The sequence below is a fragment of the Canis lupus genome, chromosome 24, assembly GCF_003254725.2.
Source record: "Canis lupus dingo isolate Sandy chromosome 24, ASM325472v2, whole genome shotgun sequence".
NCBI lineage: Eukaryota > Metazoa > Chordata > Mammalia > Carnivora > Canidae > Canis > Canis lupus.
Genome location: NC_064266.1, coordinates 6,568,249 through 6,586,253, shown reverse-complemented (window position 1 = coordinate 6,586,253; position 18,005 = coordinate 6,568,249). Strand labels below are relative to the sequence as shown.

Sequence of the window (18,005 nt, the reverse complement as noted above, 5' to 3'; positions counted from 1 at the left end):
GTATCCATGGCCCAGGCACTGCCCTAGGCAATGTGGATTCAGCAAAAGGAACCAAGTCCCTGCTATTATAAACCCTTCATTCTGGTGAGGAGGACAGCTAACAATGAGTATGTTATGTGATAAGTGCTATGAAAATAATGAAGCCAGAAGAGAGGGTGGAGAGAGAAGGGGACATTTAAGACAGAGCTAAATGGAGGGAGTAATCATAAGGATGCATCTGTTGCCAACATGAGGGAGAAGCCAGACCAACGACCAGGAGACGTGTGTGCCATGCTGGGAGTACAGAAAGACCAGCATGGAGAAAGTAGATTGAATTAGGAGATGGTGATGGTATGATAGCAATTGTGGCCCAAGAGGAAGCCAGGGCCCAAACCACTCAAGGCCCTACAAGTCACAAAGGGTAGATAGGGCCCTGCCCACCAGGGCTCCTTAAGAACAAAGACTCACTAATTGACTGTGTAGGGCCTTCTGTAAGGCACATAGTAGGTGTTCAACCAATGACTGCTATAAATAGTGCTTAGAAGTCAGTAACTAGAGGCTCAGAGCCAGACCCCAATTACACAGTCACAGAATACCTGGGTGAGGAAGAGATGTTGTCAGCCAATGTGGAGTTCACTTTGCCTTAAGAAAGAACAACTTTTGGTGCTTTTCACCCTTCTCAAGATGAAAGTTAATTAACTGCAGCAAATCTAGAAAATACAAGTAAGTAAAACACTTACCAATCCAATATAATCACCATGATTGTTCCATCCTGGTATACAGCCTTTAGCCTTCCCAGAGATACACATATACACAGAGATGAGAGCCAACAACACAGCTTATTTTGTAACCTTTTCCTCCTAATGAATATTTTTGACAAATCCCCAGATCATTAACTATTATTGTCTAACATAGCTTAACATCATGCAATTCTATAATACAAATGTGCCATGATTAATGTAAGTGATCACATTTTAGAAAGGTATATGGTAGCTGGTGTATAAAACAGTTTGGTGGAATCTAAACTGGGCAGCCCAAGAAGTTAGTTTAAGAAAAGCTGTGCCCATTTGTGAGCAGACAGAAAAGGGAGAGCATACAGGGAAATCTGAAGATGTAAAAAAGACTTAAAATGCACCACAGCTCCTCTCCCTTCATTCAAATGAAGAGCTTTAGTGCTACATATCTGCTTTACATATTTGTACTCCTTTGGTATCACCCACTGAAAGACAAAATGCTAACACACCTAACTAGTAATGCTTGCACTGTGTGCCTCTGTCTCAGGCTGGAGGTGAATGGAGGTCCCAGGGGCACCTGTTGTACCTCCCCTGGCCTGTCACCCACTCCCAGCTCTCCAGTGTCATGCCTTTTATGGTCTAGGCCATCAAACATTCCTTATTTCTCTGATACCTCTCTGCATTCCTCCTCTTGTTGCTTTGATGTAAGCAGCAGCCACCATCAAATAGAGAGTTTAAAAGGGCGTGGATTTAGCAGACAAAAGAAAAAAAAAAGTGGCAAAGATTTATATAACTGGATTAATTGTAATGTAATCAACAATTTATGTTTGTGTTAGGTGGAGAGAAATAGTTCCAAAAGTCCTTTATGATTAAGCAAGAATTATGTTCAATATCTAAACAGAATGAAGACTTGTCATCAATGGCATGGGGAAAAGTTCACAATAAAATGTTATTAGCACCACGCTCTAACCAACTGAGCTAACCAGCCAACTACTCACAATAAAATGTTAAATGAAAAAGAAGAACACAGAACTGTATATCTAGTATGATCTCAATTTTGTTTTTCTGGGTTTTTTTTGTTTTGTTTTTAAGTAGTCTCCATGCCCAGCATGGAGCCTAACGTGGGGCTTGAACTCACGACCTTGAGATTAAGACTTGAGCTGAAATAAAGAGTTGGACACTTAACCAACTGAGTCCCTCAAGTGCCCCCAATTTAAATAATCCTTATAATGCATAATTACAATATCTAATGTACAATTAAACAGTTACATACAGTAAATTTAAGTAAACACTACAAATGTAAATCAATCATTATTTTTTGGTGGGAGGATTGTGAATGCTTGTGATTACTTTAATTCATTTCTGAATGTTTTACTTTTTTGTAATAAGCATTTCAATTTATAATGAGACAAACTACTTGTTTCAAAATTTTTTCTTAATCTACTGTGATTATAGCAACCATTTTACTTCCTTTATGCTTCTATGAGTCTCTGGTTAATTTCCATTTTATCCAACAACAATGATGATTAACCTGAGTAAATCATCAGATATGGGGGTTGTGACTAGGAACTAAGCATTGAATGTCACTGATGGGGGCACAGCTTCTCAAAGTTAGAATTATGGTCTGTGACAGAAGCAGCAGATGGAACTGCTTCATCAGGGCACAATTCACTCACACACTCAATCAACAATTATTTCTCAAATACCTACTGAGGAAAAGAAAATCAGACCCTTTCATTTACCATTAAATATATAGACCAAGAAACACAATTATCAACTACCAAGGGCTACAAAGGAAAGACAGGATTCTCTGAGCAAATGGCCAAGGAGATGAAATCTGGATGGAGATTGGTATGGCCTCTATGAAGAAGCAACATTTAAGCTGGGATCTTAGAGACTATGTAGCATTTGGCCATATGAGGAGCTGGTGGACAAATGGACGAGTGTTCTAAGAGAAGGAAACAGCACAAGCAAAGACCCAGGAGCAAGAACAGATATGCCCAAATGGAACCCTTGACTGAACCAGCAATGAGCTCTCATCAAATGAGTTAACAAATTACAGAGAGCTCATGGTGTATATTCAAGCCAATACAATATGTTACGTCAAAGGCAAACCATGCTGCCATAGGCACTAAGGGGAAATTTGCTATCTTCCATCCTTGTCCTAACTACCATTCATCATTTCACTAGGAAAAGCCTCATTTCCTCAGGTGACGTTTACAATGCTGCTTTCGACTGTGCAATTATGAAATGAAGGAAACAGAAATGCAGCCCACTACTAGGACAATGCAAATCTAAAGTAACTGAATAAAGACAGATTGATCTTTGAATTCTACAGCTCATCTTTCTGCCTGCTTTGAAAACAAAACACAAGAAGCTCATAGCTTGAAGTGGCTCACAGTGGAATACTATTCAAAGACAAAAAAGAAAGAAAAAAAATCAGTAATTAACACTAATCTCCATTAATGGAAGAAGAAGCCCACTTCTTTCAGTTGCTTTTATCACATGTTCCCCCACAACTGTATGTTAACAAGATATTTAACGCACTCTACAGTAACTGTAAAGTTAGTAAATGGTCCATATAAAAGCTAGACAAAGAAGACCAAAAACTGGAGAAGAAATCAGCCTTGCAGCAAAGCAAACTTCTGAAAAATGGCAAGGCCCGATAAAATAAACCAGCAGAGACAAACACAGTAAATAACCATCAACGAAAACCCAGGCTAACTACCAAATCACCAGCAACATAAATATTGCCAACTACATATATAAAACTTCCACGTGCAAGGTCAGCAAGGGAAAAAAAAAAGATTAAAGAACTGACAAAGTACCGGGAAGTCAAGAGAAGAGAGAAAGGCCGAGCTAGCAGGGCACTGTATTCATAGGCAATGTGACCTTTTCTCCCAGGAGGTGCCCTGGAGACCATGGCTTCACCTGAAGGTGCAAACCCCAACAAGAGTATCTCCAGCAATGACCAGATACTGGTTTTGAAGCCCCTTGTACATTGGTATGAATCAAGTGAGGGGAAATGAATTCACTTCATTCACACTTATTAGATGTCTGTCACATTCCAGGTGCTATGCTGGGCACTGAGTGAACAACAAATTAGATTCTGTGTCCAATTTCTGGAAGCTTACAGTCATCGACAGGGAGGTGAAGGCTCAACACAACAGAGGACCTGATCCTGTGACTGAAGTCTCCTTACTTTCTTCCTAATGTGATGTATCTCTCCTTCCCATTGGAGGCAGGAAATGGGGAAGGAGAACCTAAGGAAGAAACATGGAAGGGGTAGGAGGACAGGAAGGAAAATGAAACTACAGTTGACCCTTGACAAGGCAGGGGTTGGGGCACCAACCCTTCACTTAGCTGAAATGTATAACTTTTTCACTCCCCCAAATCTTTTTTTTTTTTTTTATATTCATTTTTTTTTATTGGTGTTCAATTTACTAACATACAGAATAACACCCAGTGCCCATCACCCATTCACTCCCACCCCCCGCCCTCCTCCCCTTCTACCACCCCTAGTTCGTTTCCCAGAGTTAGCAGTCTTTACGTTCTGTCTCCCTTTCTGATATTTCCCACACATTTCTTCTCCCTTCCCTTATTTTCCCTTTCACTATTATTTATATTCCCCAAATGAATGAGAACATATAATGTTTGTCCTTCTCCGACTGACTTACTTCACTCAGCATAATACCCTCCAGTTCCATCCACGTTGAAGCAAATGGTGGGTATTTGTCATTTCTAATAGCTGAGTAATATTCCATTGTATACATAAACCACATCTTCTTTATCCATTCATCTTTCGTTGGACACCGAGGCTCCTTCCACAGTTTGGCTATAGTGGCCATTGCTGCTAGAAACATCGGGGTGCAGGTGTCCCGGCGTTTCATTGCATTTGTATCTTTGGGGTAAATCCCCAACAGTGCAATTGCTGGGTCGTAGGGCAGGTATATTTTTAACTGTTTGAGGAACCTCCACACAGTTTTCCAGAGTGGCTGCACCAGTTCACATTCCCACCAACAGTGTAAGAGGGTTCCCTTTTCTCCGCATCCTCTCCAACATTTGTTGTTTCCTGCCTTGTTAATTTTCCCCATTCTCACTGGTGTGAGGTGGTATCTCATTGTAGTTTTGATTTGTATTTCCCTGATGGCAAGTGATGCAGAGCATTTTCTCATATGCATGTTGGCCATGTCTATGTCTTCCTCTGTGAGATTTCTGTTCATGTCTTTTGCCCATTTCATGATTGGATTGTTTGTTTCTTTGGTGTTGAGTTTAATAAGTTCTTTATAGATCTTGGATACTAGCCCTTTATCTGATATGTCATTTGCAAATACCTTCTCCCATTCTGTAGGTTGTCTTTGAGTTTTGTTGACTGTATCCTTTGCTGTGCAAAAGCTTCTTATCTTGATGAAGTCCCAATAGTTCATTTTTGCTTTTGTTTCTTTTGCCTTTGTGGATGTATCTTGCAAGAAGTTACTATGGCCGAGTTCAAAAAGGGTGTTGCCTGTGTTCTTCTCTAGGATTTTGATGGAATCTTGTCTCTCATTTAGATCTTTCATCCATTTTGAGTTTATCTTTGTGTATGGTGAAAGAGAGTGGTCTAGTTTCATTCTTCTGCATGTGGATGTCCAATTTTCCCAGCACCATTTATTGAAGAGACTGTCTTTCTTCCAATGGATAGTCTTTCCTCCTTTATCGAATATTAGTTGCCCATAAAGTTCAGGGTCCACTTCTGGATTCTCTATTCTGTTCCACTGATCTATGTGTCTGTTTTTGTGCCAGTACCACACTGTCTTGATGACCACAGCTTTGTAGTACAACCTGAAATCTGGCATTGTGATGCCCCCAGATATGGTTTTCTTTTTTAAAATTCCCCTGGCTATTCGGGGTCTTTTCTGATTCCACACAAATCTTAAAATAATTTGTTCTAACTCTCTGAAGAAAGTCCATGGTATTTTGATAGGGATTACATTAAACGTGTATATTGCCCTGGGTAACATTGACATTTTCACAATATTAATTCTGCCAATCCATGAGCATGGAATATTTTTCCATCTCTTTGTGTCTTCCTCAATTTCTTTCAGAAGTGTTCTATAGTTTTGTCACTCCCCCAAATCTTAACAGCCTCCCGGCTGACCCGAAGCCTTACTGACAACCTAGTCAATTAACATTTATTTTGAACGTTCTATGTATCATAAATGGTATTCTTAAAATAAACAAGCTAGAGAAAATATTAAAAACATCTTAAGGAAGAAGAAATACATTCACAGTAGTGGATTGTATTTATTGAAAAAAATCTACATATAAATGGATGTGTGTAGTTCAAAAAACAACTCATGTTTTTCAAGGACCAACTGTACTTTCTTTCTACACAATTGTTGTCAGACAGTGAGAAGTCCTCACTGCCATCTTGGTGCCTCTGGTTTTTTGATCCAAAAACCCATTCACAATCTAGTTCCTTCCAGCTTCACATTCTGTGAAGCCATCCCTACTCTTCACTTGAAAGGACCAAGAAGGCTGGCGCTAAGTGCACACAGCATTCTAGCAGAGCATGTAGCTCAGCAAAGGAAAAGCCAGGTCCTTAATGAATCTTTGGTGATGATCAGGACACCCAGGACATGCTTCCAGAGTGGGCCACTGTTAGCAAGACTCTCCAGAATCCAGCTCCTGTGAATACAGCTGAGAGCTACATCCAGGAGGGGGTGTTCATGTTGGTAGAGTCTACACTTCAAGAGGATTCCATTTCCAGTTTGCATGTTATTGGAAACTCTCACAGTCTTGGTGAAAAGTGGTGGTGATATGTGCAACCATTCTATAGAACAATTTGTAAAACTATTTTTATTTCTGGACTAGTAATTCTATCTCTCCTTTTTCCCCCTGGGGAAGTAACCATGGATAAATACAAAGATTTAGCTACAAATATGTTCAAATTGCTTGTGATAGCTTAAATCTAGACAACCAAACGCCTACCAATAGCAGATAAGTAAGGTACAGAATAAACACAGTATGCCATATCACATGGACATTAAAATAATGCAGGAAAATGTTTATGAAAGGAAAAGGTAATTAAGTGCAAAAACTCTTATAAGTCCCGTATGAACCCATTATGGTAATCGAACACATAAAAATAATATGCAATAATACAAGTGTGTGTATGTGTGTGTGTGTATGTATAAACGAGTATACATATATATGTACACACATACTAAGAAAGAGAGAGGATGGCTACATAGTAGAACAAACAGGTATAGACTAGAATATACAGGGACGTGCTGACAGTGTGTAGTAAGTTCTTTTTTGCTTGTTTGTAATTTCTAATTTTTCCAAACTGAATATATTAAAATAAAAAGTTAAGTTAAAATAGCCCTCATCCATCTTCATCTCTTGATTGTTGATAACTTCAGACCATCCTCATTTAGGAGCCCTTTGTAGCTACTGAGGTCTGTGGTGGCCTTGATGCCAGCCAAATCCCAGCTCAGAATGCCACACTCCATGAAGCTCCTTGGATGGCTCACCAAATACGTGTCTGATTTTTGACTTTGATATTTTTTTGGTCCAGATGGATTTGAAACCCAGGTGTTTCTTTTTAGAATTTAATTATTCAAATACATACATTTAAATCAATCCACTACTGGTTAGTGCTTAGAGGATGCTAACGCACAAGTGAAAATTTCTTCCTTTATTTTCAAGACTGAAATGAATTTGGAAAGTATATAATTTTGCTTAGGGCACTTTCAAGAAGCTGTGAAAGCTCCACATCCTGCCAAATTAGCTGTCTGTTTGCAGTCTCAGAGCAAGAGAGAGGATGCCTAAGCAGTGGGCTTGGTTTCTTCATAAAGACTGTGCCGGTTGAGAAGGAATGTTTCCCCTACAGCGAAATTATTTCCTGGCAAAGACCCTGGCTGGGCACTACTCCAAAGTGGAACTAACTCTCCAAGGAAGTCACCGGGCTGCTTTGCTTCATCCAAAAATTTTCTGGCACCACGTACCACGCATGTGTATATACAAATCCTGGTTTCCAGGGAGCTTGAGACGTAGGCCAGCAGTAAGTTCCAAAACTCTGTTAGAAATGATACAACCAACTTTGTGTGCCCACTCTGACTGATAAAATGTTCTTGGGTAGCAAGGGCTTCACTTGCAAACCTCCAAATCTTACTATGATTTAGAGCATGGTGATTTTTAGATAGGGGCTATGTAGAGAATCAGTACATTACCTGTTGAACAAAGAAAACAGAACCAGTTGCTTCGAAGATAAGTTGGTTCTTACTGCATACAATAATTTGCAAGCTAGACACACTTCTTTCAAAGAGCTTTGCTTTAGGAGGAACTGAGTTCTAAGCAGTAATTGTTAGTCTACTGCATAAAAATAAAAACAAAAAGTCAGGTCTATATAATACCAAAGAAACCAAGAGATATGTTCACTTTTAACAGTTAAGAAAAATCAAAAAAAAGTATACCTGTCCGTGTGAAAAATGCAAAAAGACAGGGACCAGTTAAAAAGTGGAGATGCTAAAAAGTGTACAGGACCCATTTGAAGCACGAGGCACTTAAAGACCTGTTGACAAATTGAACACCAATAAAAATAAATTTATTTAAAAAAAAAGACCTGTGAGCAGACATATCCTTTGCACTGGGAGCACGTCTGCTGGCCAAATGTACAGCTCAATGAACATCCGTTAAGTGTTCACTATGCAGGAGCTTTCCTGCCCACAAGAAGCCTATTGGGAAAGCAGACAAACATCAGTTAAATGAATTTGGAAAAGGCTATGATCAAAGTACACACAAAATGCCTGTAAGAGAATAAAGAGAAAGCATTTGGCTCAAATCAGAGATGCACAGACTGCTTCTTGAGAAGACAATTCTGATACCCAGGCTTAAAAGACAAAGAGGATTGACCGAGGGAAGGAGAGGGAAGGTTTTATTAACGGTTTCATGGATAGGTTTTATAGATAGGCTTGACCTGGAGAGAGCTGTGAAAGATCTGTCCACCTAAACCAAAACATAAAGTTCAAGGGGGAAAGTGACAGTAGACAATGTTGGAGAACAAAATCATGGATGATTTTGTTAGAGCTTAGAAGTCATCACACAGGCACCAAGAGGCCAAGAAGAAGAGATTAAGAGATATCTTAGAGAAAGCAGTCACCACAAAGGGCTAAGGAGGGGTGACTTAAGGTTGGGACAGGTTTCCAGGGGCAGGTCACTCACTGAGTCTGCCGTCCTGTGCCACTGAATAAAGGAAGTGAGGAAACATCGTGAGGGCCATGACAGTCACCCTGATGACTCTCAAACATTTACCACTCCTCAGGTATTGACCACCTTGGCCATTTATTCTATTACTTTTTAAACCAAGGTATACTTGACATACAACAAATTAGTTTCAGGTGAACATGTGATCCTATATTTGTAGACACTATGGATTGATCACCATAATAAGTCTAGTCACCATCTATCACCATAGATAGTTACAAAAAATTTTCTTCTTGTGATGAGACCTTTTAAGATTTACTCTTAGAAACTTTCAAATATGCCATACAATAATATTAATTATAGTCACCATGCTATATACATTACTACATATTACATTACTTATTTATTTTAGAACTACCTTTTGGCTACCTTCACTCACTTTGCCCTCTGTAACCTCTGGCAACCACCAATCTGTTCTCTGTATCTATGAGTTGGTTGTTTTATTTTAGTTGATTCATTTCTTTAGATTCTATATGTAAGTGAAATCATAGGTATTTGTCTTTCTCTTTCTGACTGATTTCACTTAGCATAAAGCCCTCAAGGTCAATCCATGTTGTCTTGTCACAAAGGCAGGATTTCCTGCTTTTCTTATGACCGAGTAGTATTTCTGGAGAGATGATGAGGCAAATATGAGATGGGGACAGCAAACTGCACTAATCACTGGGCTTGGCACCCACTGATTGGAAAATTTGTGAATAGGACTCCCTGCAATGAGATGCAGCACACTGGGGAGTGGGGTCTGGGCTGAACCGCACAGCATTCTCTGATGACACCTAAGTAATCCTACTTTGGCATATGCAAAGACAATGTTCCTGGTGTCCTGATTTCTGACAGGCTTTACAAAGGTTTTCTCTGTGCAATGAATCAAGCTCCAAGGTGACTGAGCCCCTGTCTGTCTTACCAGACCCCAATACAGAGCTGGACAAATGATGGGCCCCCAAACAATAGTTAAATGGATGAGGAAAAAGTGTTAGGACTTGTGAATATCTATTTTATTCAACAGAGGAAACTTCCTTCATCCTGGGGTTTTGACAGGCCATATAGACTCTAGTATTGCCCGGAAGGTGAAGAGCAGCTGACAGAGTACTCAAATGCACAGTCACTTCTAGAAGAGTTCAAGGCCTGGGGCCCAATAATTCATAGTTGTGCTCATTATTCTCCCTGCCTCTTGACAACCTGCTCTTCCTTCTCCTGCATTTGTACTTTCTCTGGGTAGCACGTAACGCCCAAATAATTACCTCAGCTGGAAAATGGAAGGCAAGATCTTTACTTCTCACATCCAGTTTATCATCTAGGCTTCATGACCTCCTACCCCAAATGGCTCTGGAGCCTATTCCTTCCTCTAGGTTTCTTTGACCACTGTCTCAGTTCAAGCCCTCACCTCCGCATCCTTCCCACAGCTTCCCTGGTGCCCCTGTTACTCAGCTGCCAGAGTGATCTCTCTCAGTTCAAATATGATCACATGTCTCCTTGGCTAGAAAATCTTCTTGGATTCCTACCATCAATTAGGTTTTGAGAGGCATGCCTGGGTGGTTCAGCAGTTGAGCGTCTGCCTTCAGCTCAGGTTGTGATCCTGGAGTCCTAGGATCAAGTTCTGCATCAGGCTCCCTGCATTGGGGCCTGCTTTCTCCCTCTGCCTCTCTCTCTCTCTCTCTCTCTCTCTCTCTGTGTGTGTGTGTGTGTGTGTGTCTCATGAATAAATAAATAAAATCTTTGAAAAAAATAGGTTTTGAGATAACCAATCTCAATGAGCTGATTAAACTCAATTTGGCAGTGCTTGAGAGAGGTCCTCAGGAAATCAATCCACGTTAGATTTATATTCATCATTTATTTACTATACTTATTGGGGGAAATGAATTTTGAGATCTCCTTTCTGTGTTTCCAGATATAATTTTCCAGATTGGACATTCTTGAGAAAATGGAAGGAAAAAATGGAAAAAAAAAAAAACCACAATGAGATACCATCCTTCATACCCATGAGGATGGCTGTTATTTAAAACAACAACAACAACAACAACAAAAACAAAAAAAAAGTGTTGGCTAGGATGTGGAGAAATGGGAACCCTTGTGCACTGTTAGTGGGAACGTAAAATGGTATAGCTGCTGTGGAAAACAGGATGGCAGTTTCCCAAAAAAACTAAAAACAGAATTATCACATGATCCAGTAATTCCATTTCTGGGTACGTACCCAAAAGAACTGAAAGCAGGGACTCAGATATTTGTACACCCCATGTTCATATCAGCATTCTTCACAAAAGGCAAAAAGTCGAAGCAAACCCCACTGTCCATCAACACATGAATGGATCAACAAGATGTGGTATATATGTACAATGGAATGTTATCCAGCCTTAAAAAGGAAGGAGGAAGTTCAGACACAGGCTCCAACAGGGATGAACTTTTAAGACATTATGCTAAATGAAATAAGCCAGTCACAATAAGACAAACACCCTATGAGTCTACTTATCTGAGGTACCTAAAGTAGTCTCACATTTCTGAAACAGAAACTAAAATGGTGATTGCCTGGGTTTGGAACAAGGAGGAAATGGGAGTTATTGTTTCATAGGCACAGAGTTTCAGTTTTATAGAATGAAGACTTCTGGAGATTAGCTGCACAATAACGTGAATGCACTTAACACTCCTGAACTGTACCTTAACATGGTTAAGGCAGTAAATTTTATGTGAAGTGCTGGTTATCACAATGTAAAATAAAGGGTGAAGAAATGACTACCAAATGCTTTTAAGTATATAGAAGATAATCCCCTGTCCTTTGGGGACATATATTTGAATCATGGTGATAAATTCTGGACATGCTAAACAGAATTTATAAAAACATTACACCTATACAGATACCACAAATGTGCCTACAGAACCTGACCTGCCATCTCTCTCCTACTTCTAACCCAACCTGCCCAAACCCCACAGTGCATCCCTGCAAGGAACAGCTAGCTGTCTGCTCCTCTACCCTGGCTTTCAGCATGTGCCCAGCCAGGCCTGAACTTCTGGCTCCTCTTAAGATCCCCTTATGCTCAGCAGGACTCCCTCCTCCCAGCACTCCTCTGGTCCGCTCATAAAATTTTCCTCTCCCAGAATCTCTTCTCTCCAGTCTGCCTCTCCTACTTGCAAACAACTCAGGGCCTAGCACACAATCCAGTTTATTTGTGAATCATGTAGGGAATTCTCCAGAAGAACTGAGGGTAGTGATTTGGGATTCCTAAGAGGTGGGTGTCTAGGACTAAATCTTCGGTTAATATTCTTCCCTATTTTGTCCTCCAAGCAAAGGCAGTCCTACAGACTTCCAATAGCCTCATCTTCTCAACTACAGAGAAGAAAGCAGTAGGCCAGGGGCTTCAAACTGATTTTCACTTAGGGCTCCTTATCACCCCCACTAACCCTTATCCCATACTGAGATGGGCTCTGGCTACTTACTCCAGGTTGGCTATGACTAGAGCATTGAGGGCAAGCTAAACAAGATGGAAACTGGGGGAAATGTTATGATAGGGACATTTGGGTTGAGGACAAGAAGGTTCCTGTGAATGAGGCTTGGGACTCATTCCACAATGCTGGCTGGAGACAATCTCTATGTCAAGAAAGATTCCTTCTGGAAGTCTCTGGTTTTCATCTCCATGTCAAGAAAGGTTCACTTCCTTCTGGAAAACTCTGGTTTTCTAAGTTACCCAACACACTAGAAGGCATGGCTACATGAAGAGGATCCCTTCCTGGACCTCCCAGGGGTGGGCTGTTTATACCAGCACTCTCTGCCCTGACACATACTGCCTGGCCTTTGCTCAGAATGGGTTCACAGGCATGTGCCCACTCTCCTGGGAAGAGAATAGATGCATCTGACATTTAATATGTTCTCCACACAGAAGACTCTCAATAAATACGTGCTGATCTGTGGAAGGATCTCAGTGCTACTTTTCCATCTTGAGAAACTAACATGCTCTTGTGTCTAAGTAGCTTATTATCTGGATTTAAATAACTATTTAGCCAGGGTCCAAGTAGAAAACATATTTCTTTCAATGGCCTTCTAGTTTATCACATGGTACTTAATGTAGGCCAAGAGTATTTACACCTGCAACACCAAAAAAGGTATAAACAACATGGCGATACTTTAATTCTGCTTCATTTTGCCAAGTTGCTGGAGCAGATGCCTTGTGACACCCATAAATCAGAGTAGAACATTTTTCTCCAATTATGTTTTAATTCATGGGCAATCATTCTCTACAGCAGGTGGCACGTTGAGGGGGGATAGATGTCAGGGAGCATGAAGTCAGGCTGCTAAAGTACTGAGTAATTTTAATTTGAATTTTTACAAATGAGTATTGCAGGGGTAGCAGAGACAAAATGTGCCTGTTAACTGAAGCCAGGTGAACAGGATGCATAACGGCAGTATCAAATGCATCTAGAACCATCTCCTCATCCAACTGCGATGCAATATAACACAGATACTGTTTCTCACTTGAATTCTCTACTTGCCTTGGTCTAATTAATTTCATCACGAGACCATCTTCTCATTTTTTGCTTGAGGATCCTGAATATGACCTTGAGATTATTCAAATGACTGCAGTGTCATTTAGGAATTGACCCATGCGACAAAAACACATTCCTTTGCAGAATATGTCATTCTCCACTATTTGCAACATCCATGCCCAGAGAAATTAGTGAAAAACCTTTCTCCAAAGGATCTATGTATCCTACTAAAATTTCACTCTTAATCTGTTCGCTAAACATTGACTAAGCGTGTTATGTGAATAACACTTTAAAATACAGAGATTAATATGACAAGCCTCCAACCTTGAAAAACTTCCAATCAAATAGGAAAGACACTCACACCAGCCAAAATATGGTGCAAATGCTGACCTCCACTCGCCCTCCCAGCCTCCCCGTCTCAGGAATGAACACACTACCTGCCCAGCTATTTACATCTGAAACCCCAGACATGATTCTTGCTTCCACCAGGCTCCATCTCTAGGCCACCATTCAGATCCAAGCCACTCTTACCTTCCACATGGACAAAGGGAACAGCTCTTTAAATGGTTTCTTGCTTCCATGCTTTGTCCCAGTGACACACATCCTCATCCTAATGATAGTAGGAAGTACATCTCCAGGTTGCTCTCCTCCTGAAAGCCCTTTAAGGGTTCCCTAGCCCTCTTAGCGTCAAATTCCTTCCCATAGCCTAAGAGGTCTCATACAACTGGCCCCAGATTACCCACCAGCCTTACCTCCTACCACCCTTCTCCTTGCTGACTATATTCCCTTCTACTCTGATCTCTCACTGCTCCTCGGTGGAAGCCACTGCACTTGTCCTTTGCCTGGCATAATCTCCTCTCCCCACCTTTCTGTGGCTCTAGTGCCTTAAATGTCCCCTCCCCAGGAAGTCCTCCCTGATCACTCCATCGAATACTGCTCAAGACATTTCATTTCCCCTTTCTGCACTTAGTTGTAAATTACCTGTGACTACCTCTCTCCTCTGGCTAGCAGTAAACTCACCCTGATGAGGTTGTCCGTAACTGTGGCCCTAGGCTAGAACTCTGCCCTGCCCTCCACAGGAGGCACACAGAAAAGACAAGTTGATTGAGGAGTGTCCATTACAAAGAAGATCAAAACAGGGATGACAGAAATGGAGGGCTGTACAGTGAGGACACTTACTTTTCACTGGAAGAGGAAAGCTGTGAATAGCTTCCAGAGGAGCAATCTTATGTACTGTGCCTTAGAGGACAAGTATATGCATCTCAAAGCACATGCCAGGCTCTGAAACTAGCAAAGGACAAGTCCGAAAGGCATGTCTAGTCCAAGTAAGTCTGAGAAACGGGAAGAGTCCCTGAAATGGCTGGAGCCCAGAACACGCACAGGGATGTGCTAAGAGGACAACATGCACAGGGAAGAACCTGAGGGACACAGTAAGGGGTTGGACTTTTATTTTTTTAGGCCATGGAAAGTCACTGAAAAGTTTTAAAGTTGAAAACTTAGTATATTCTAACCTACATTTCACAAATATTGAGAAAAGCTGTTGTAACTTAAAAACCTGCAAACAACCAAAGATGGCACTACTTTTAAGAGGGCTATATACACACCCACCTATGTTTAGAGGAGAAAAAAAGGATTTGGATCCCATCTGTAAATGCAAGGCAGAGGGGGGCTCACAGTTGGTCACTCTGTCTCTCCAAGAGGATGAGCTTTTGGTTTTTCAAAGGCACAGAACAGCCACATTAACTTTCCAAATGGTTTCAAAGTAAAAGGCACTAGGATTGAGGATAATGAAGTGGCTAGCTAGATTCCAAGACTGGAACATGGTCCTGGGCTGGAAGATGGATCAAGGCAAGCACGCTACACGTTCCAGAACAGTTTAGTCAAACAATATTGAACAGATGGGATCGTACTACTTAAACTGAATTAACCCTAAAGACCTGCATATGATATTAAAAGTAAGTACACGAATGACTCGATCTCAGCCACAAGACAAGGCAGTTGTTGAAACTACTGCAAGGGATCAAACACCTCCAACAAAATGTGCCTTCCAAAGCGTCGATAACCCAGGTACTCAAAGGGCTTTATCACTACAGCTTATCCTTTTTTTTTTTTTTAAAGACTTTATTTATTTATTCATGAGAGACATGCAGAGAGAGAGAGGCAGAGACATAGGCAGAGGAAGAAGCAGGCTCCATGCAGGGAGCCTGACGTGGGACTTGATCCTGGGTCTCCAGGATCACGCCCTGGGCCGAAGGCAGCACTAAACTGCTGAGCCACCCAGGCTACCCAGTATACCTTATCCAAGGCAGATTTATCTGATGAGCACAACTCTCCTCAACAGTGAGGTAGTAAGATGGGAGCATTGAGGGGCACCTGGGTGGCTCAGTCAGTTAAGCGGCTGCCTTCAGCTCAGGTCATGATCCCAGGGTCCTGGGATTGAACCCCACTTTGGGCTCCCTGCTCAGTGGGAAGCCTGCTTCTCCCTTCTTCCTCTCCCTCTGCCTGCTGCTCTCCCTACTTGTACTCTCTCCATCAAATAAATAAAATTTTTTTTGCTCACTTGTAAAAAAAGAAACATTTCTAAAAGCTATATATATATATATATATATATACACACATATATATATGTATATATATATAATATGTATATATTATATATATAATATTTTTTAAAAAAATAAAAAAAAAGATGGGATTGCTGACTAGGACAGACAACGGCTAACAGAACTAACTGTGGCTTGTCCTTGCAGCAGTTCTGGAGCGGGGAGATGCCCAGGAGCCCTAGCCATGATATAGCACTAACTGATTATTGTTTGTTTTTTCCCTTTGGGTTTTTTGTTTGTTTGTTTTGGCTCAAGCAGTGTCAAATCTGGGCTTCAGCCTATCTATAAAATGAGGAATCCAGAAACATGATCAAAGGTCCCTCCCAGTTGTAAACTTCTGTGACAATGAAAAAATTCCTTGTAGGCACACAAACCAGTGAAGGGACCTGAGCCAAGGAGCGATCCCTTCTGGCTCAGTGTCTGTGAGAAGTGCTGAGGTGGGGTGGGGGCTCAGGCATGGAACTGGTCCCAGGTCTGAAGATGCCCTCAGCTGGAGAAAGGGAGGTAGTAACATGGTCACTGCAGGGGCCGGGAATTGGGTAAGTGTCGACTCATACCACAGCTCTAACTATGAGACCGTGGGCCAGCAAAACAGTATAAATTCTCTGCATGTCAAGGAGGGACAGAGTCATCATGAGAATTACAAGACAAAGGATGTAATCTGCTGAGCGCAGTGCCCAACACACAGCCACTCCTCAGTACATGACAGTTCCAGAAGATGTCGGTGTCAGTTTTGTGTCACTTAGTTACGTGTTGGATTTACCTCTGCTGCTTTATGACATTCTCTCTGTAGAAAAGATAAAATTATGGAACCTCACAAAACTGGAAAGGGAGGCTCCTGGGTGGCTCAGTGGTTGAGCATCTGCCTTCAGCTCAGGTCATGATCCTAGGGTCCTGGGATTGAATCCTGCATCAGGATCCCTGCACAGGGCTTCTCTCTCTGCCTATGTCTCTACCTCTCTCTGTGTATCTCATGAATAAATAAATAAAATCTTAAAAACAAAAACAAAACACAAAACTGGAAAGGACCCCAAAGTCCTTTCACCTAGTTCCCTGTTCTTGGGCATTTTCACTGTCACCATTACCATGTCAGCCAAGTTGACCTGCACAAGGTCACTCAGCTGTGAAGTCCATCTAAAACACTATCGTTTGTGTCCTCAGGGGTCCCCCCAAGGGTTGGAAGTAGTAAACATCACTTCCTGTATTCCTGGATGCCCAAAGAATCAAAGCTGTCTGTTACTATAACAACTTTATAAAATGAGATGAAAGTGCCTAAGCCGGGGTCACCCACTGAGTCATCAAAGAGCCGATTTTAAAATATTAGACAATTATGAAAATGATAACAAAGCCCATAACAGCCCTCACCAACTCTTCTTATGCCATGTAGAAAAGAAAGCAAAGAAATACGAATACACAATCTCATTTATGTTGTGATTACAAGGAAGTACAATTATGTACATATAGAGTGAGAGCTGGAAAGAGGCCTGGGAAACGACTGGGGCTGATTTGCTAAGGAGGCGTGACTGCAGAAGCCTTATTTTTACCTACTGACTTTCCAGGGGTTGACACAATAAATACAACAGTGCTGGTCACAGGGAAGGAGGTGCTGCTGTTCACTCACCCAGGGTTATATAACATGACCGCAGACAGGTTCTCACAGGACTTGGAGAGGTCCGTCATGGACAAGCTGAAGGAGGACAGAAGGCCACTCTAAGAGCAGACACAGGGCAGAGCGGTTACCATGGTGGGGGAGAGGACCAGCGCCCCAGGCCCACTGCTTCCATGGCATGAGAAGCAATGAGGCACGCACACCCTGCATAAGCACACCCCCTGACTGGTCTATCTGAGGCCGGCAAGCCAGGGAGAGACTGGCAAGGGACGCCTCTCAGACCCAAGCCTCGGCTAAGCACCGCAGGCCCAGAATGCCCGGACTGGGGCAGCTAGCCCAGAACTGTGCCACTGTGCTGCCTGA

General features: G+C 41.6%; 1 protein-coding gene across 18 annotated transcripts in view; it reads right to left on the bottom strand.

Moving 5' to 3' along the window:
• The window catches only part of KIF16B (kinesin family member 16B), a 316,370-nt gene that overhangs the window by 121,791 nt on the left and 176,574 nt on the right, over nucleotides 1–18,005 (bottom strand). For 17 of the 18 annotated variants that reach the window (XR_004808790.2, XR_004808792.2, XR_004808791.2 and 14 more), the window contains one exon: nucleotides 17,655–17,743. Coding sequence is in view for 13 of the 18 variants with exons in the window: in XM_025469259.3 (XP_025325044.1) it covers nucleotides 17,655–17,743 (89 nt within the window). In the remaining 5 variants the exon portion in view is untranslated. Of the gene's footprint in view, nucleotides 1–575; nucleotides 663–17,654; nucleotides 17,744–18,005 lie in introns of those variants that run through there. The other variant, XM_025469268.3, reaches the window with a different exon arrangement.